Source organism: Sceloporus undulatus, chromosome 4, assembly GCF_019175285.1.
Source record: "Sceloporus undulatus isolate JIND9_A2432 ecotype Alabama chromosome 4, SceUnd_v1.1, whole genome shotgun sequence".
In the NCBI taxonomy this organism is placed as follows: domain Eukaryota; kingdom Metazoa; phylum Chordata; class Lepidosauria; order Squamata; family Phrynosomatidae; genus Sceloporus; species Sceloporus undulatus.
The window spans coordinates 170,299,858-170,320,273 of record NC_056525.1 but is presented as its reverse complement, the minus strand read 5'-3'; the positions used below and the strand labels follow the sequence as shown (position 1 = coordinate 170,320,273).

At 40.9% G+C, this 20,416-nt stretch overlaps 1 protein-coding gene across 3 annotated transcripts in view; it reads left to right on the top strand.

Annotated features, from left to right (window-relative positions):
- TFAP2A (transcription factor AP-2 alpha) overlaps positions 1-16,300 on the top strand; it is a 28,870-nt gene extending 12,570 nt beyond the window's left edge. For 2 of the 3 annotated variants that reach the window (XM_042466194.1, XM_042466193.1), the window contains 4 exons: positions 370-601; positions 3,539-3,657; positions 9,996-10,137; positions 14,054-16,300. In XM_042466194.1, coding sequence (XP_042322128.1) covers positions 370-601; positions 3,539-3,657; positions 9,996-10,137; positions 14,054-14,342 — 782 coding nt within the window. In that variant the 3' untranslated portion in view covers positions 14,343-16,300. The remainder of the gene's footprint in view (positions 1-369; positions 602-3,538; positions 3,658-9,995; positions 10,138-14,053) is intronic. The other variant, XM_042466192.1, reaches the window with a different exon arrangement.
- Positions 16,301-20,416: the final 4,116 nt, after the last annotated feature.

The following is a 20,416-nucleotide window of genomic DNA, read 5'->3' as shown; positions in this document are numbered from 1 at the left end:
GTCTCCCAGTTCCCTTCTTCCCAGGGCGAAAAGACGTCCTCCTTTTCCAAGGCATGTCCTCCATTTCAACCCTCTGTCCAGGAGGAATCCCCCAGTGACCTTCATTTGCGGCGTGACTAAGAATGTTATATTTAATTTTCTATTTCTAGGCATCCACACTGGAGAAATAACCCGGTTTGGCCCTCTTTGACTCTTTTTCTGCCTCAAGGCTATGGAATTCTGGGAGTTGGAGTTTGTGGTGGTCCCTGGATTCCATAGCCTCGAGGCAGGAAAAGAGTTAAAGCGGGGCCAAACCGGGTTATTTCTCCAGTGTCGGTTGCTAAGCCCCTTCAACCTTTGGGCACTAACGCCTGGCTCTGCTCCCTTCAGGCCCGGTGTCCCTCTCCAAGTCCAACGCCAACGCCGTCTCCTCCATCCCCATCAACAAGGACACCCTCTTCGGCGGCGTGGTCAACCCCAACGAGGTCTTCTGCTCCGTCCCCGGACGCCTCTCCCTCCTCAGCTCCACTTCCAAGTACAAGGTCACTGTGGCCGAGGTCCAGAGGCGCCTCTCCCCGCCGGAGTGCCTCAACGCCTCGCTGCTGGGAGGAGTGCTGCGGAGGTAGGGCCAAAGGAGGAGAGGTTCCTTCCCGGTGGGCGGGAAAATGAGGCTGAGGGGCCTCCCTTTGCCTCACAGGGCGGTTGAGGGGGGTTTTGGTTTTGGAGGGAAGGGAGCTCATTGGAGGAGAAGCTTGAGGCGTCCAGGCTCAGCCAATTAGGGCCCTCCTTCCCCCAAAAGGCGGCAATGTTCCAGCAACCATCCCTTCTGAGACCCCTCTAACTGCCCTGATTCAATGCTAGGGGATTTTGGGAACTGTAGTCTTGTTCTCTGAAGAGCTCTGGGGCCATAACAAACCACACTTCTCCCAGGGTTCCCTTGCATTGAGCCAGGGCAGTTAAACTGGATTAGTCTGTCTGGGCCTGGGAGAAGTGTAGTTCTGTGAGACATTATTGAGCCTTCTCTGTCAGAGAGCCCTCAGTGTCACAACAAACTTACAGTTCCCAAAAACGCCATAGGGTTGAGCCAGGGGTCTCAGATTGGGTTGTTTATACAGGCCCAAAACAGACTGCAGAACTAATCCAGTTTGAGACCGCTTTAGCTGCCCTGTCTTAACCCTATGGAATTTTTGGAATTGTAGTTTGTTGTGACATCAGGGCTCTCTGACAGAGAAGGCTAAAATGTCTCCCAGGACTACACTTCCCAGGATTCCCTAGCATTGAGCCAGGGCATCTAAAGCAGTCTCAAACTGGATTATTTCCGCAGTGTGTCTTGTACCAATTTCTCACAATCCCATCCTTGGCTGATTTGGTAAAATGTGAGAGCCTGGGGCTCAATGAGCTTGAGACAGTTCTTTTCTGATCTGTGAAGACTGGACATGCTTGGTCTGAAATGAAGCAACAACCATTCTTCCCAAAAACACATTCATAATGAGATTATGCTGACTCTTATTATTATTGTTATTGAAATAAAATACATTATCATTAAAAAGGAGTTATCCCACACAAAATGTAATATAATTTACATTCATAATGGTATGCAACCTCCCAGGTTTTATACCTAGCTTTGAAATATATTCTGTGATTTTCCTGATTTTTCCCCCTTAAATGCAGTTTAGGTGGTTATTTCATGTGCAAGGAAATCTTTCAACACCTTTGCCTGTTTTGCATTCCAATGTATATTCATGACATGACTGCAATGCTTGGGGAACATCCCAAATGGAGCATAACCACCTTAATATTATAGATTTGGGGAGGGGAAAAAAATACCTGAAAGGTTGTAGTACTGTATTACATAAGGGAGAGCACTCCTGCATTAAGTGATTTTTGTCTTCACCTCAGCCTGACCTCAATGTCCAGTGTCCCTTGTTTTAATTTATGATTGGGGTTAATCTTTACTCCGGGTTAATAATTGCAAAAGTTTATCCATTTTGCAAGAGCTGAAATGGAGGCTGGGGACTGCTAGTGGACTTCAGAGTGCCCCAGCTCAATGGGACAAGTTCATATGAACACCTTAACTGGAGTATATCATTTCAAAAACAAATAGATGAATAAATAAGCATGGTACCTTTAACCATCATTTGGATTTACCTTCAAGCCTTTGAACCTGGAAGGCCTACCTTCAAGTTCTGGTTCTACCAGTAATGCAGAGGATAGTGTTGAGCAAGGCACTCAGTATTAATTCTGCAGCTGAGAAGGAAACAAAAAGACCATACCAACTACTTCCTTCCTGGTGTGTTATAAAAGTTTTAACACACCAGGATAAAGTTACACATTGGCCTAAACCCTATTTTGGTCCTGACTAGTGTAGACTCCATTTGATTTATCTATGGTCTTAGCTCACCATTCAGCCACTGAATGGCTCTGCTCTAGTTGTGACTACCCAAAATGATGCCAGCCAGTATTTTTCAAAGTACACCTAACTAAGGGCCCGAACAGATAGGCCAAAATAAAGCTGCTTTGGGTCACTTTGGAGGTATGCTGTTTAAATGGTGCATGCATCCTGAGAGGCATGATGATGGACCGGAGCACAGCTTTGGCGTAGCTTCTGGCCTCTTAAGATGCATGTGTCATTTAAGTGACCCGAAGCAGCTTTATTTTGGCCTGTCTGTTCAGGCCCAAAGGCAGCTATTGAAAGCACAGAGATGATTAGCATTATTATTAGCCAGATTTAATAACAATCTTTTTTTGGTTATTTGTAGCTTTTAGCATCACACAGCACAAACTCACACCTCAGAATAAAAGGTTCAGAGCAGACAGCCTGTCCTGCCACAAAACACCTAATCATCCAAATCAACACTAGAAAGGGATAAATTTCATCCAGCATAACAGGCCACACACTTCATAGCAATGCTTGCTGAAAGCTAACACACACCAGCTGAGGGCACTACCAGCATTGCATTACTAAGGAATGCCACCAGCGAATGCTCCAGTAAAGAAATTATCTAGGTTTTATCTGGCTAGCTGGGTATAGAGCTTTCTTCTTTTGAAAGAAGAAAACCATATCTGTTTTTGAGTACACCTACCTTGGATCTTTCCAGTTTAGTCGTTAGAGCAACACGAATGCAAGCTCTTAACTATTGTGAATTATAATGGTGTCGAGTTAAAACAAGTCCCCATTGGATCACTAATGAGGAAAAGCACTAACAGTGGTTATGCCATCAGTCACAATTTGCAAGAACATGTTACAACCCCTGTAAGGATTGCCTGGTACCCTAAGAACATAACGGGCTTAACTTTGGCTACTTTATCTCCATATTTATTTCAAACGCAGGGAAACATTTCAGCGCATTTTCCTGTTTTGCATTTAATTGTACCTTCATGGCATATCTTCCACGCTTAACATTTCCTGGAATGAAATTTCACTAAACATCCTTCATACAATAAGGATTTGTAAAAAATGGCTTTAGAGGAAAATATCTAGAAAAGAGTTGCAATATGATCTGGTAGATATTAGTCATGTGTTAAGTGTTGTGTGTTTTCCTTTTAATGTGTGGAACAGAGCAAAATCAAAAAATGGAGGGAGATCTTTGAGAGAAAAACTGGACAAAATAGGATTAAATTTGCCAGCCGGAAGACGTAAAGCTGCTAATGTTACCCTGCTGACATCACTAGTGGAGGGTAAGTGATGGCTTTGGATTTGGAATTGGGAAGGGCAGTCTTTGGGAAGTGTGTGAGTATATTTGTCAACTGAACAAAACAGGGACCTTTTGAAGGCCTGTGCTGAAATGTTTATGGGTCCTGCTTGATTTAAATCATTATGTCTGAAGAGAATGTTCATTTTGACCTTTTGCTTTGTGCTTTTTTCCCCTTCAAAAGGTGCATTGAAACTGTCAGCCCAGTCCAAAAACCATTTATGTCAAAATACTTGGAAGTGGGCTCTGTTGAAATCTGTTTGGACTTCTTGTAATGCATTTAGGATTGAGGTGCCAAGTCTTGGTGAAGTGAATGAAAAAGTTGGCTTAAATTCTGAAACTTCACTTTAACTAGGTTGCTGCCTGATTGTTTTTTTTAAGTAGGACTGAAAACATGACTTGACTAAGCATAATTAATGGATTAATTTATTAATCACTGATTGACATGGTGGATTTTAATTGGATTTTAATCAGTGTAGTCTCCAGTGAAAGAGGTACAGTAGTGATATGTACAATCATTGTATATATCTTGATCCAGGCACCAGGGACTTGGTTATGATAGTTTTATAAACAATATATCAGTCAGCTAGGCCATTTATTCAAAAGCAGCTGCTTTTTTTTCTCCAGGATAATTGTAACTTTTAATTGATTAATGAACTGATTAATTATGTTAAAATAGGTAATTGGAATGTGATTCCCAGACTGGTGGAGCTAGAGGGTTTCAGTCTAAATGGATAGGCAGAATATAAGCCAGTGATATTTTAAATCTGTTTATCCCATTTACATTAGTTCTATCAATAAAGAATGCTTCCTAAAACTGCAGTCTTGTATACACTTATGTGGAAGTAAATCTCATTGCTGCCAGTGACCCTTAATACTGATTCAATTGTGTCTAGAAGTGTGTTGTAAATGTATTTTCTTTCAAATGTGTTATAAGGAACTTTGCCAATCTTAATATTTACAAATAAATGTGTCTAGGATATGGGTGTAAATTTGTTCAGCTCTAGATAGTTCAGTTGTACTGTAACCTGCATTGTAGAAACAACTGTTAAGATCATTTGATTTCATTCAGTGTTAAAATTCTGTTAAATACCTTGGGATGAATCCAAGATCAGTCTTGCTTAAAGGACCCACTGCAGTAAATGGGAGTTGTTACCCACAGCCAACTTAAGTCCCATTCATTTCACTGAGTCTAACAAGAATGGGAATCACACTCAGTTTAGAACAGTGAGTTAACTACTTTATTCATGAAGCTGGCAGTCAAAAGCAAGTACTCACTGTAGTATCTAGAACAGGGTTGGCAACAGTGTAATCCTGTTGTTGGACTGTAACTTCCAGCAGTCTCAGTCAGCATAGCCAATGGTGAGGATCGTGGAAGATACAGTTCAGTGACATCTGGAAGACTGCATGATTCCCACCCCTATCTAGAATAAAGTATACATTTTGTATCCTTGAACCCTGTGACCATATTATTATGTTAGGCCTTTTCATCTGAGTGGAACTAAAGACACTATGTTCTAGATCAGACCTGCACAAATTGGCAGTAGGCAGAGGCTAAAATTAAAATAGGTTGAACTTCTTTGGGCAGCAAATCGGGTTGAATTAAATATTAATTAATAATAATAAATATTATGAATATTAACTCTATCCTCTCCCTCCTCTGCCTGGCCCTCTCCTCAGGAGAAAGCCGAGTGGCCGAGAAGACTTGAGGGGTGCTCATTTGCCCCTCTTCTTCCTCCTCCACCTGACTTTCTCAGCCAGAGAAAGCCAAGCAGTGGAGAAGTCTTGCATGGTGAGTGCCTGTCCTCCTCAACATGGCCCTCTGCTCAGTAGGAGACTGAGCAGCAGAGGAGCCTTGAAGTTGTTCCACATCCTTGCAGGCCACTCAAAACCCTTTGACAGACCACATGCAGCCCCTGGGCCATATAGAATGACAGAATCGTAGAATTGGAAGAGACCACAAGAGCCATCCAGTCCAACCTCCTGCCATGCAGGAACTCTCAATCAAAGCACCCCCGACAGATGGCCATCCAGCCTCTGCTTAAAGGCCACCAAGGGAGGAGACTCCACTCAACTCCATATGTTGTGCAGGCCTGTTCTAGATCCTAACTATGTAAGCCAGGGTAGGGTAATGTATAGTGATCTAGATGTTGTCTGTGACTACCATCTTCCCTCACCATTGACTATGCTGACTAGGGCTAATAGTATGTACAATGAAATAAGATCTGAAGGGCCACCTGTGCTGCCTCCCACCATGTGAGGGATTATATGTTTGGAAGCTGTGAGAATTATTTAAAGTGATGAGGAAGGTCTCTTGGAGGAGATCAGTATTTGCCACCAATGCTTACAGAACTGATGTTGTAATGAATTAGGAATTTTAATATATTGCCTTATTTGCTGGATACAGTTAATCTTAAATGAGCCTCATCATATGTGAAGGCACTATAAATATATACAGCTCTAGACAAAATGACTATATAGACAAACACATGGCAGATTCTTGTGGCCTACCCAGCATGGGGCATTGTTATGATTAGGATAATATAGAGGCCGTACGGACAGGCCAAAATAAAGCTGCTATGGGTCACTTTGGAGGTACAGTATGCTGTTTAAATGATGCATGCATCCTAAGATGCCAGAAGCTGTGCCAAAGCCATGCTCCAGTCCTAAGGACTGGAGCACAGCTTTGGCACAGCTTCTGGCCTCTTAAGATGCATGTTTCCTTTAAACAGCATACCTCCAAAGTGATCCAAACCAGCTTTATTTTGGCCTGTCTGTATGGGCCCATAAATAGCCTAAGTGTGTTATAGTGGAATGAGTCATAGTGAGTCTTTGGTTCTCCAGATGTTTGAGACTTCCACACCCAGAATCCCTGACCATTTGTCATGCTGGTAGGGGCTTCTGGGAGTGGAAGTCCAAAACAACTGGTGGACCACTAAATGTAGAGGTCCACTGTCCTAGCAGATCTTTTCTCATGTTATTTAACAATGTTATAATGTTGAAAATGTATGGGAACACTACCTTTCACTAATCAGATCCCATATTTGCTTACTGCCTGAGAAAGGATGTGAAGCCTTCATGAACAATTAGTATTTCAGACAAATAATCTAAGGATATTTCCAGCAAATATTCTAATTTCTGTGAGATGTTGGGAGATTCCTATTTAGAAACGGGATCAGGAATAACATTTATTTTAAAGTGATGTTACATTATAACCAGAGTGTTACATTAATGTGAGGGAACAGGTAGGCCGGGAGATCACCTGTTTGACCAAAACCTGTATTAATGGAACTCTCCATTATATTCCCTGTCAATCACTGAGCAGTTTAAAATGTTAGGTGCTGCAGCTACCCAAAGATAAGTCTCTGCGCCTTTAAGCTACATACCAGTAAATCATTTAAGTTATTCTGACATCTGCATTGGAGAAATGCGTGACCATTACTTCCTGAATTAGTTTGGGAATCCTTGACCTAAGTCATGATTTAATGGTGTCCTGAAAGCCTTGCAGCCAGCCTCTGAACTCCTCTTTTGTTCTCCTTCGGCTGCAGAATATGGGGCACCTTCTTTGATACCATTTCCTATTTTAACTCTCAGGATGGCAGGGAGGGGGAGTGGACAGACTATTTTAACACTGAGGAGAAAGAGCAGCCAGGGAGGGGAGAGCCTTTTTTATGGGATCACATGTTTTATTCTGGGGAAAGAAGTGCAATGATCAGCCCTGGAAGAGAGTTGGTTTGTCATGGCTGTTCACACCAGGAAGCTGATATGGATAAACATTCTTGTTGCCTGTCCTCTCCAGCTTTTAATTTTTAAGACCTTTAACACCCCCATTTTGGTTACTTTCTCTGTATTGATTTTTACCTTGTTTTGGATCTTTGGGTTACTTTTGGCTTGGCTTGAGAACCAAATAGTTTCCTTTGCTTTATGGCCTGTTCTCTCCTCTCTTTCCCTGCTTTATTTAATAATAATAACAACAATAATAAATAATTTATTTATATTTCTCCCTGAGGCAGGGCAAAAATACATATAATTACAATCAATAAAGTGCAATAAATCCAATCCAATACATCACTTCAACAATAATGTCAGATAAATAAGAGTCAAAATATTCAAGAACACATTTCTTAAAGTTTTTTTAATGTCAGCTGCAATCGAGAGATCACTGAGAAGATTCTCATTGTGGTTAGCTAATAATAATAATAATAATAATAATAATAATAATAATAATAATAATAATAATAATAATAATAATAATAATTTATATCCTGCCCCTCTATGAGATGCAATGGGGTGGCTTATAAAGATTTTAAAAAACCATACAATCCAAATCCCCCATTCCCCCATTAAAATACAATTAAACCATGTTAATAAATTTATAATGGTATGAGGAAAGGGAAAAATAAAGTTCAAAAGCTATTTTAAAAAAAGGGAGAAAGAGTAAAAGGGAGAAAGAACAAACCCAGAAATATATCTCCCTTTCAAGAGTGAGAAGAAACTGGTAAATGCAAATATTATTGTGATGTTAAGCAATATGTAAAAAGGTTTAATGGTTCTGAAGGAGCTTTGGGGAATGGCTGGGGCTTGATCCTCTTTGCAGGGAAGAAAACAAACCAAAGGAGTAAAGGACTAATGCTGAGATAAACTGATAATAGTGGCTAATTTTTCCTCCTCCTCCTCCTCCTCCTCCTCGAGAAAGAGAGAGAGAGAGATACTATAGGCTTGTTTTGGCTGTGGGTCCCTGTGCGATGATGAGGCAGCTTCCCAAAGCACTGTTATTGTTTATGATCCGCTCCATTTTATGGAAACAAGCTCGCTGGACTGAGGCTTTGAAGCCCTAATTGGCGCATGCGTTCTTCCGGACCCAGAGCTAATGGCAGGAAGCCCTGCGGTAAAAACCAACTGCTTCAGGAAATTAAAACCAAAGATTTGGGAGGGAGAAAAAAAATCCACAAAACAGACAGACTCAGCGGAATGACCCTAAAATCCTGATGGTTAATCGTTTCAAGGGGGGTGGGGTGGATGGGAAAAGAAAACGAGGGGGAAAAGGTGGATAATGATATGCCATCGAGTTACATTTTTTAAATACTTAACTATTTTAATGGGACTTTGGAGAAGTAATGGTGATCAATATTAATCTCTATGCTAAAGGGGGGGGGGGGGGAAGAAGAGTGAAGAGGATCCTTTTAGCCTTGCATCTACACATAATTTATCACTCTCTTGCTGCGAGTTTTGAACTGATCAAATAAAGGAGACAAATAACAAGCGCATAATTTCCACTTTGCGCAACAGGAACGAGGTACTCTGAATAGAGGATACGGAACCAAATGGCTTAAATCCGTATCAATTAGGGCCCAAAGCGTTGCTGAATCGACTCTGTCCCCCCCCCAAAAAAAACCCATCCCACCAGCAATTTTTAAACACGTTGTAATTAGCTCTGAAGGGAAACAGTGTTCAGGGTTGATGTTCACAATGCAAACTGAGGCCATGGTTTGATATAAAACAATCAATTCAAAAGCTCCCCACTCAAAGTGGTGAGAAATTAATAATAATAATAATTAATAATAATAATAATTAATAATAATAATAATTAATATATAAATAAAATAAAAGTTTTTTTAATTTTTACCCCTCCAATCGAGGCGGCTTACAGTTTAAAAAGGAAGCATAACATTCCCCAGTATCCCAATTATTCCTTCCCTCCCTTAAAACATCAATAATAATAATAATAATAATAATAATATTTATTTATTTATACCATGCTCTTTAATCATCATACTTTACTTCTCTAAAAACACTTCTACTGAGGATTTTGCCATTTCTTTTTGAAGCAGTCACTTGGGTCCGAAACACAAGGCAGAAATAGTTCACTTTGAGACCGCTTTAAGTGCCCTGGCTCGGTGCTAGGGAATCCTGGGAACTGTAATTTGGTGAGACACTTAACATTCCCTGTCTGGGTGCTCAAACTACAAATCCCAGGGATCTCTAGCACTGAGCCAGGGGAAGTCAAAGCGGTCTCCAACCGGATTATTTCTGCAGTGTGTTTTGGACCCTATTCTGAATATTCATAGCCTAGGATCCTCAAACCCCTGCTTTCTTCTAAACCCATACTCACTGTTCAGAAATGCACAACCGGTAGTAGGTGGGAGTCTTCTCCATTGGTATAAAACAGGCATCCAAAGTTGGGATTCTACTCGAGTTAAAGAGCAGGCTCCCATTGACTGCAATGGAGGGGGAGGGGGGATGATTCGCCCAGCTGGGTTGCTCCGCTGCTGCCTGAGCTTTATGGATTGATCCGATGTGTCTTCCCCAACCCTCGTCTTCCAGGAGAAGCAGTGCATCTAGCCAGAGATTTTGGTTACGTGTGCGAAACCGAATTCCCTGCCAAAGCAGTAGCTGATTTTCTCAACCGGCAACATTCCGATCCAAACGAGCAAGTCACAAGAAAAAACATGCTCCTAGCTACAAAGTAAGACATTTCCGAGGACAGATCTCTCGTTTGTTGTCTTGTTGTACCATTAATGTCTCTGCGTTTAAGGTTGCATATCATTTCCCTTCTTGCTGAGAATGCTGTGGGTTCACTGTGTGTGTGTGGAGTAAATGTGACATTATAATCTGGTTAACGCAGATGAATAAGATCTATCCATTCTGGTTAATGTAGATCAATGATGTCCAAATCCTTGCTCTCCAGGTGTTTTGGACTTCATCTCCCAGAAGCCCCAGCCACCTTGGCCAACAGTCTGGAATTCTGGGAGCTGAAGTCCAAAACACTTGGAGGGCCAGAATTTGGACATCATTGATGCAGATGAATGAGTAAGATCTATCCCTTCAACACCCCCAATTGAAGCAGATGATGGTGGTTGCCAAAGGCATGGCTTCATTCAAGAATGTCTGAGTTTATACTTTCAAATTGCAGGGATTTTAAAAAACCTTTTAACAGTGGAAACAAACATGGCACATTTACCTGGTTTAAGCCCCCCCATTGAACATAGTGGGATTTACTCTGAAGTAAATATGCATAGTGTTGATGTGTTGCAGGACTGCACTCCTTTACAGACTTTCTTGGGAGTAGGCCCCTCTGAACTCTATGGGACTTACTTCTGAGTAGACATGGCTGGAATAAATAGCATTGATTTTAGTGAAATGAATTCCAGATGATTGTTGTTGTTGTTGTTGTTGTTGTTGTTGTTATTAGACTGCACTTCTTTACAGACTTTCTTGGGAGTAGGTCCCACTCAACTCTATGGGGCTTACTTCTGAGTAGACATGCCTGGAATAAATAGCATTGATCTTAGTGAAATTAATTCCGTGTTGTTGTTGTTGTTATCAGATATAGAATTGTTGGAGTATAGCATCCATGCTTGTGCCTATAGAGTTAGTAGAAAAGGAGGGTGCCTTCCTCATAGCTATGCTGAGTTTAATATATGAATATCACATTTTAACCCATTCCCAGACTTTTCATATAACCTCCAACAAGAATGAGGCTGTCATACCACCTCAGACTATTAGGATGTGCATTTTTTCCTTATTCCTATGAAAGTATCTTCAGCCTGCTATTAAGGATAACAATGCAAAAGTTTAACTTGTAAGCCACTAAATGCAAGTGGAATTTGTTGCAGGAAAATAGTTTGGGGAAGAAACAAGGGAAACTGCCTAGACTTCCAGGATGAGGAAGAGAGGGGTGTCATGGTAAGAGGAGAGACAGTCCAGGCGTTGTGGTGAATAATGTGCTTGCTAGAAATTAAAAGACTCATTTAGTAGCCCTTAATGACTGCTAGGGCACTGGGCTATAGGGCACTCAACAGCTGACACTGGAGGAAATCCATGGCTGGGACATGTTCAATGCTGGCCTTTAGATAGCTGAAAGTTGCATTCCCCCCCCCCCCTATTTTTTCCCCCCCAAATTTTTTCTCAGGCCCTGCTCTGAGTCTGACTTCTGAGCAGAATCCTTCCCTTCTTATCCGTTTTCATCCATACCCAACATTTTAATATCTGTCAATGTCATATCAGTCCTTACTTGAATCCTTGCAATGATAATAATAATAATAATAGTAATAACAACAACCCTAAAGAACCACCTTCCTGCCTCCCACTCATCTCACTATTAAATTGCATTTGATAAGGGACCATTCTCAATCATCATCATCATAATCATCATCATCATCATCATCATCAATGTTATCATTATTAAATTAATTTATATACTGTTTACCCTATCTGAAATTAAACTTAAATCAATTCACATGAATATGTAGGATCATACATTGACAAGACACATCCCTTGAAAGCCCTGTCTGTGGTTTTTCTTTTACTGGTATGGTAAATCAGATCAGATTAGATCAGATAAAGCAAATATTTTGGGTTCAAGCACTAATGAAATCAATGCAACTTACTTCGAAGGCGAGGGGTGGCTATGGGCAATCATGCTACAAGCTCATCCTTGCCTTTAAACAAGAGGTGTACCTAGGGAGACATATAGCCTATATATGCTGGATGATACTATAGATTATTATTTTGTAAATGATAATGTTTTGAAGCGATGCCTGTTTCCTTTCCCCAGTCAGCCTGGTTGTGTAATCTCTGTTGTATTTCACTGAGACCTTTGGCATACTTATGATGATGTCCTTGTTTCTGTGATGGGAGAATTCAAAGACATGGCCTTGCTAGTCTGGAAAATCAGTATACAAAGGGATCTTGCAGCACAAGATGTTACAAGATCCCTTTGCGTACTTGTTTGTATGAAAGCAGTTGTGTTAAAATAGAAATATTGTGTGTGTGTGTGTGTGGTCGATTTTATGTGCCTGAAGTCAAAGTGAGGAATAGCTAGCAAAACCTCCAAGCTGCGAGTTTGCAATTGAGGCGCCTGAGAAAACCTTACTTGCTATTCTGATTATACTTACTATGACGGTTGTTATTAATTTCTATAGAATGGAAGGAAAAGAGACTAGACTCACTAAAAGGGGTTAGATTAAAGGTGGGGTAAGGAGTGAAAAAGATCAGGATTTAAAAAGCTAGGGATGGGAGAAAGATAGGAGAGGAGAGTTATTACATAAAGAAATAGGGGGCAAAAGTGAGAGGGAAGTTGCTCCTGGAAGTGTTTGTGTGTACATATGAAGGCAAGAGGAAGAAGGCCATACACTAAGCCCCTCACATCCACTGATTTTTGGTATCCACGGAAGGAGTCCTGGAACCAAACCCCAGAAGATACCAAGGGCCCACTGTATTAATGTATCTTCTGATCATGGCTGGATGGGATGGGATGAGAGACAGAGGAAAAGAAAAGAAGCAGCAAGCAAGGTCCAAAACACACTGCAGAAACAATCCAGTTTGAGACCTCTTTAACTGCCCTGGCTCAGTGCTAGGGTATCCTGGGAATTGTAGTTTATTGTGGCACCAGAGTTCCCAGAATCCCCTAGCATCGAGCCAGGGCAGTCCAAGCGGTCTCAAACCGGATTATTTCTGCAGTGTGTTTTGGACCCATGAGAGATTTCCCCCACACAGTCCAGTCTGTAGAGAGATCTTGCAGCTTCTTTGAGACAGTCTGGAAGAAAGGAATTTGCAGCATGAGCTTTCCTAGACTTCAGTCTCCTTCCTCAGATGCTTTTTACTGAAGAAGAAGGAGGCTGAAGTCTAGGAAAGCTCATGCTGCAAATTCCTTTCTTCCAGTCAGTCTCCAAGGGGCTACAAGATCTCTCTGCAGATGGACGTGTGTGTGGGAATTAGTGTTCCCCAAACTTTGCCCTTTTAAGAGATTTTGGACTTCAGCTCCCAGAAGCCTCAGCCATGTTGGCCAATGGTCTGGGATTCTGGGAGCTGACGTCCAAAAGCCCTTTATAAGAGGTTTGAGGACCACTGTCTAAGCACCTTTGAGACTGATTGAAAGAAAGAAATTGGCAGCATGAGGTTTCCTGGGCTTCAGTCTCCTTCTTCTTCAGTTAAAAAAAAAAGCATCTGAGGAAGGAGGCTGAAGTCTCTAAAAGCTCATGCTGCCAATTTCTTTCTTTCAGTTAGTCTCAAAGGGGCTACACAGTGGTCCATTTTGGACTTCAGCTCCCAGAAGCCCTCAGCCATGTTGGCCTGTAGTCTGAGGATTCTGGGAGCTGAAGTCCACAATCCCTGAAAGAGCATAGTAGGAGGGCCGGTGCTCACAGACTAACACGGGTAACTCTTATATATATGTGTGTGTGTGTGTGTGTGTGTGTGTGTGTGTGTGTGTGTACACTGCACCTTGCCCGCTTGCTGAGAGCTGCTGTTGTTTTTGTGTGGTCCATTTGCAACCGATGGCCAGATTTGCTTTCCGAAGTCGCAAAGGCTGCCTCCTTGACGTCCCTCTCCTCCTCTCTCTTTCCCTCTCTCATTCTCTCTCTCTTCTCTCTGTGCCGCAGACAGATCTGCAAGGAGTTCACCGACCTCCTGGCCCAGGACCGCTCTCCTTTGGGCAACTCCCGCCCGAGTCCGATCCTGGAGCCGGGCATCCAGAGCTGCCTGACCCACTTCAACCTCATCTCGCACGGCTTCGGGAGCCCCGCCGTCTGCGCCGCCGTCACCGCCCTCCAGAACTATCTCACCGAGGCCCTGAAGGCCATGGACAAAATGTACCTCAGCAACAACCCCAACAGCCACACAGACAACAACGCCAAAAGCGGGGACAAAGAGGAGAAGCACCGAAAATGAGGACGAACCCTACTCCTCCTCCTCCTTCTTGCAAGGCCCCCCCCCCAAAACCCTTCACCCTAGAGAGACAGGAGCCTAGAGATTTGCTCTCCCCGACTCTTTTTGACACACTTTTAAAGACTGGAAACCTACACAAACACACACACAGACACACAAACACACACAACCAGCGGCATCACTCCTCCTTTTCCTCCTCCTTTTTTCCCTTTTCCACCGCTTCCCAGTTTGACTCCCAGTTGCTAACCAGTTTGGAGCCTAAGGAAAAACGAACAAGGAGATGGACGAAGAGGGGGGCGGTGTGTCTATTTGCCTATTTTTTTGGGGGGGGGGGATCTTTCTTTTCCTTTCTTTTTTGGTTGTTTATGTGAACTTTTCATCATGTTTTTTTCTACAAATAATAATAATAATAAATAAATAAAGCCCGGTAATTTTTTTTTAAACATCACCCAAACTTTTTTTTTCCCATAAAGGAGAAAAAAACAAAAGTGAAAGAAACTTAAAAGCAAACCTTTTTAAAAAGAAAAGACACAAAATGTGGAGGAAACCTCCCGAGCTTCATAGGACCCTGAATCGCCTCCTCCTCCTCCTCCCTTTCCAAGAACTTCTTCGGTTTAAGATTGTAGCCATATTTAAAAACAACTCCACAAACACACAACCCAAGAGGCAAAAGGACGATGACGATGATGACGATGAATGACATTTTATCAGTATTGTGAATAAACTTGAACACACACAAACTCCATCCCGTTTTCCATGTCATGCCTTCAGTTCTAGAGCTTCTTCTTCTTCTCTCCTGGTTCAAGGTAAAAAAAAAGCCACACACCGACCTGAACTTTCTTATATCAGTGACGCCGGGTTTCACGGTTCTTCCATAAGGGGATCAGTGTTCATGTATGTATATATTTATTTATGTGTAATTTAATGGGAATTGTAAATATGGTGAGTCTGTTGGAAGCCTTTTTGTTTTGTTTTTTTAAATTATTTATCTGGTGATCTCGATTTACCTCTTGTTTAGTGGGTTTCGGAAAAGAAATCATCCCCCCTTTCTTAGTTCCATCACTGTGCTTCATTCATGGTTAAACTTGCTTAGAAAACAGAGGTGGGGAGGGATGTTTTTTGGAGGGAGGGGTGGCATTTGTTTCCCCCATCACTTCAGCCCCGTTGTAGCATGTTTCTTTTTTTCTTTTTTATTAAAAAAGACAACAATAAAACGGCTAAACAAACCTGGAATTTAATAATAAATTATTAGCGCGACCTTTAGTTTCTCATGGATAAAGTGGGGAGGAGGAATCAGACTCAGACACCTCCATTTGAAATGATGTTGGGCCCCCCTTCAGAACAGATGTGACCCTGTGTTAGTAGTTTCTGACAACTTACTATGTGTTGTGGATTTAAGAAAAGAAACAAAAAAGTTTATATATCCAGTGTCCTTTCTCTTGAAACCTTCATGAGAGCGATACTCTTCGGATAAAAGATAAGGGTTGTGTCTTTCCCCTTTCCTTCCTCCCAACCCTTTCCTCCCTTTTCATTTCGAGTTGTCTTTGGGTTCAAGCAACTTCCATACATTTGGGACCACCTGGTATCCTCTATTTCCACCGGCCATATTGGAAGCAGTTATAGTTGTATTGTATTGAGTTGTGCTGGCAGTAGTTTCCATGCCTGTCAATGTATCATAGTCCTTTGTTGCCCAGATAAATAAATATTTGATACGCTTTATGTCGATTTTTTTTTATTTTACTTTATTCAGTGGCTGTCTTTTACCCAGGCGTGTTTTTGTTCTTGGCAGTATTTTTTATTCAGCATGGTTACAGTAATTGAGTTTAACTCTCCCTTGACAATTGCTCCTTGCAATAAGCAGCTGAACCCATGGTTTCCCTCAAGTATAATAAAAACTTACTTTCAAGTTGGAGTTCAGAGCAGGGTATCATTTAGATATTCCACAGAGTCTGTATTCAGACAAATTACACAATAAAACACAATGTACTCTTTTGGATAGATATATATATAAATAAATATAAATATTGTACTGTTAAAGAAATGGCATACTTTTTCTTTAACTGAAAGGTAATTTTATTTTTATTTTTTTAAAAAATAAAAGTTTTATTTTATTTATTTGATCTTTAGGTTTTTATTCCTGCTTCCTAATAATGATGGATCAGTACTACTGACCTTAAGGGGTTGTCATAATATGAATTTGCAATGGGTTTTTTGTTTTATTTTTAATTCTTAATGCCATTCTGGATATGGATATTGAGAATATGAGCAAGTGTATACATGTACAGGTTTAAAAAAGGCTTCACACACTGCACACAACTTGGAAATAATTCAGTGTATGTGTGTGTGTTACAGACTGTGTCAAGTGGTGTACTTAAAGGTAACTAAGAAATATATTACAGTTTTAATGTACACGCCTGATAACATTTGTGTCCATGTGCTTAGACTATAAGCCAATGTATATATTTAGTTGTATCACAGCATTTTGGATGGAGCCTTTATATTTGAAATTTGAAATTGTAGCACAGAAACTGAATGCAGAATATTCTTTTATGGTTCAGCTCCAGTCCAAACAGATATTTGATTGAAACAGATATTTCCTCTTGTTTCTGAGGACTAAACTTGGCTCGTTGTGAAAATTGCAGTTGCCCTAACTTCATTGTGGTTTGTGCAAAGGTGGCTTTGACAGGAAGGAAGAAGGGGAAGGGCATGGAATAGTGACCTTAAGATATTCTCCCTGTGGAAAGGTTGTTGTTGTCTTTAAAAAGCAATTTGCTTACAATGCTTAAACCTGGGGAGTTTTGAGCAAAGACATTGTGAAACTTTACTTCCAGCAGAATCTGGTTGTCTCTGGCTTAATTGGGTCCATCTTGGGTTGTGTCAAGCATTGCAAAATAGTCAGATCTGGAGTGATATTTTACAACTGTCTTCTGGAGGTTTCTCTGTTTTTAAGGCAGGACTGAAAGAGGTTAGTTTTCTTAGCATTGTACAAAGAGAATTAGGCCCTTGCTTTTGTGGTTTGGCTGTTGTCACGTGAAGCAAATGCAGGAGGAGAAAGCAAAAGTTGTCCCTTTGCCTTCTCGTTTCATAATTGAGTTAAAAGAAAGCAGTGGAAATGCTATCTTGCAGTGAAAGACGGTTTAATAAAACAGCGAGCAGGGGTTGTGTGTGTGAGTGTGTGTACAGTGTTGCAAAGGAAGGAAAGAGAAACTGGTTTTATGCATGTAGAGATGGCATCGTTTTGGGAAGAAAAAAAATGCTTATTCATCTCCCTCCCCAAGATACATTGGTTAACTGTAAAGTGGATGTAACAAAATAATGAGGTGAATGAACCCTAACTGTAGAGGCTGCCTTGACGTGAAATGAAATGCAGAGTGTTGCAGCAGGTGAAGTGAAGCATTGTCTATCTGGGCTGTTTTTCTTGGCTGCCTCGCAGATTGTGTGGGGGATCCTAACCCCAGGCACAATGGCATTCGCAAACAGCCACGACGACGACGACGACGCACACACTGCTGCTCTTTCTCCAGCAAGGCATAAATACGCATTTTTTTAAATGAAAGAAACAATCTTATTAAATACCATTCATTCATAGCTGGATTTACAGATGCTTGTTACTTTTTTCTTTTATAAACCCCTCTGCTTAATCCTTTATGGGCGATATATATATATATATATACTGGTCTTAATCTTTGAACACAAGGAGGTCCTAATAATTTTAAGGATATGAATAATGCATTTTATTTTATTTTTTTGGATATAAAATATAATTTGAGAGATGAAATGCATTGGCGATGATATATAAAACAGTCATTTGCGAACCTAGGATAATCAAGGCCTTGCAACTTGTCAGCTAATATATACTGCCCAGTTATAATATTAAAGGATTATATATTATATACAATTAACCAATTGATTTGGAATACCGCATTTCTAAAAAGACTGCAACACAAGGCTAGTTAAAATCAATTAGAGCTTTGCCTTTAGCTTCAATAATCCACTCCTAAAGACATTTACTTGGAAGGAAATATATATATTTAAGAAGTGGTTCTGCTTGGAAAGAAGTCAAGACTAGTATTGGTTTGGTAACGATTTGTTCTGTTGAAATTTTTGTATTGGGTTCATAATTATTAATTAATATCCCAATTTAGAACTCCTAATATAATTAAGTAAATATATATATATTAGTCGAGTTTAGTGGCTTGACTCTTTATTTGAACATAATCCCCTTCATTTGCATCCTTTTTTTTTTGGTGATATTCACTTCCAAGTAATCTGTTCAAGTCTGATTATTCATCCGGGGCTTCTTCATTCCACTTTAGATTAAGTGAGGTTGGGAAAATATACCTCACTGTTATTCATTTTAAGGATTTCTTTCTTTCTTTCTTTCTTTCTTTCTTTCTTTCTTTCATTATATATATATATCTTTCCCTCTTTTGTCAGGAGACAATAATGATGGCAACGGTGGCCCTTGCAGTTTGGGGCTCATCTGCTGTGCCCAAAGTGCAGTTACCAAATCATGCTAATTACTTTCGCATTCTTTCTGAGGGGGATGTATTTAAAGCATTGCAATCAATCATTGTTCCAGCCTTTCAAATTCTAGGCCATGCTTTTAACTCCTAACCCTAAAACACCCCTCCTCCCCCTTTTTCAGATTAACTTGAAATTAGGATGAATGGTGAAATGTTAATGAGTTATAGCTCAGCCCTTCCATGCTATGCTAATTTATGCATTTTTTAAACAAAAATTATATATATATATATATATCTCACAAAACACTCCTTCTAGCTGAATGGTTACCACCCTCCTCTGTAATAAATCATCATCTATCCCTCCCTCCTTCCCTCCCCCCAAACCTCCAAAATCGAATATTAATATAATTTGAGATTTAACTGGTGGAACAGCCATCAGGATAGCAATGCCCTGCAGCTGAAATAATATTTAAAATAGAAGAGATTTGACATTTGATAAGTCAGTGGCTTGAAATACCCAGTTGTACTTAGCTAATTCAGTCCTTAACCTCTGGTTTCAAATAAATCAATTACAGTCGATTCCACTTCAGTTCAGAAGTGCACGAGGTTTTCAAGTTAATTGAATACATTTCTATCCACTTGTTAGGAATATTCATTTTATCCCGATCCTTAAATATAAAGGAGGTTTCTTTGATTGTCCCTGTTCCATCTAACTGCATAATCAGATCAAGGCCCTGCCTTGTTTGCTCGGATTCCCTCTCCATGCCATAATGGGGATCTCGTTTGCTTTGTAATGTAGGCGTGCGGGTAACCTACAATTTCGCCCCAGTTCCCTTTGAAACGGTTGTGATACTAAGATTACTCAACGTTGGATTAAGTTCCCAATGAAAGGGGTGGGATTTACCCTTAAGTAAATGTCAATCCCAAAATGTCTTTTGGGATGTGTGTGTGTGTGTCTTAATTATGTTTATATGATTTGTGGACTGGGTTGCCATTTGTCTCATGGCAAAAACCAAGGTCAGAATAATGCAGAACTCACAAATAAATGCTGGGGGAAAGAAATGTCCTCACAGGCCCCAGTTCTCTCGCCTTGTGGTACTATTTCAAGGCTGTGACAAACCCATTGGAAAACCCTACTAGGAGAGCCTCTCCATAAGTCGACTAGAAGGCACATAACAGCCAATGTTCATCATTAATAGGGGTAATATCTAAATAGTACCCTAAAGGCAGCAGATCGAGTCCTGGTAGCTAAGCAGGGTTAGTGGTTAGTACTTGGATGGGAGACCGCCAATGAATACTAGGTGCTGTAGGCTCTATTTCAGAGGAAGGAACTGGCAAAACCACCTCTGAGGATTCCTTGCCTAAGAAAAACCCTATGACATTCATAGAGCCACCACAAGTTGACAGACGACTTGAAGGCCTCCCAGTCGATCCAGACTCATGGCAACCCAGTGGATGAGACATTTCCAAGACCCTGCTGTCCCTCCACTGATCTGTATAGGTCCTCCAAATTCATACCCATGACCTCCTTAATAGAGTTTATCCATCTGGCCTCCGATCTTCCTCTCTTTCTCTTTGATATCTCCAAGACTATGCTCCACTGCTCTGCTC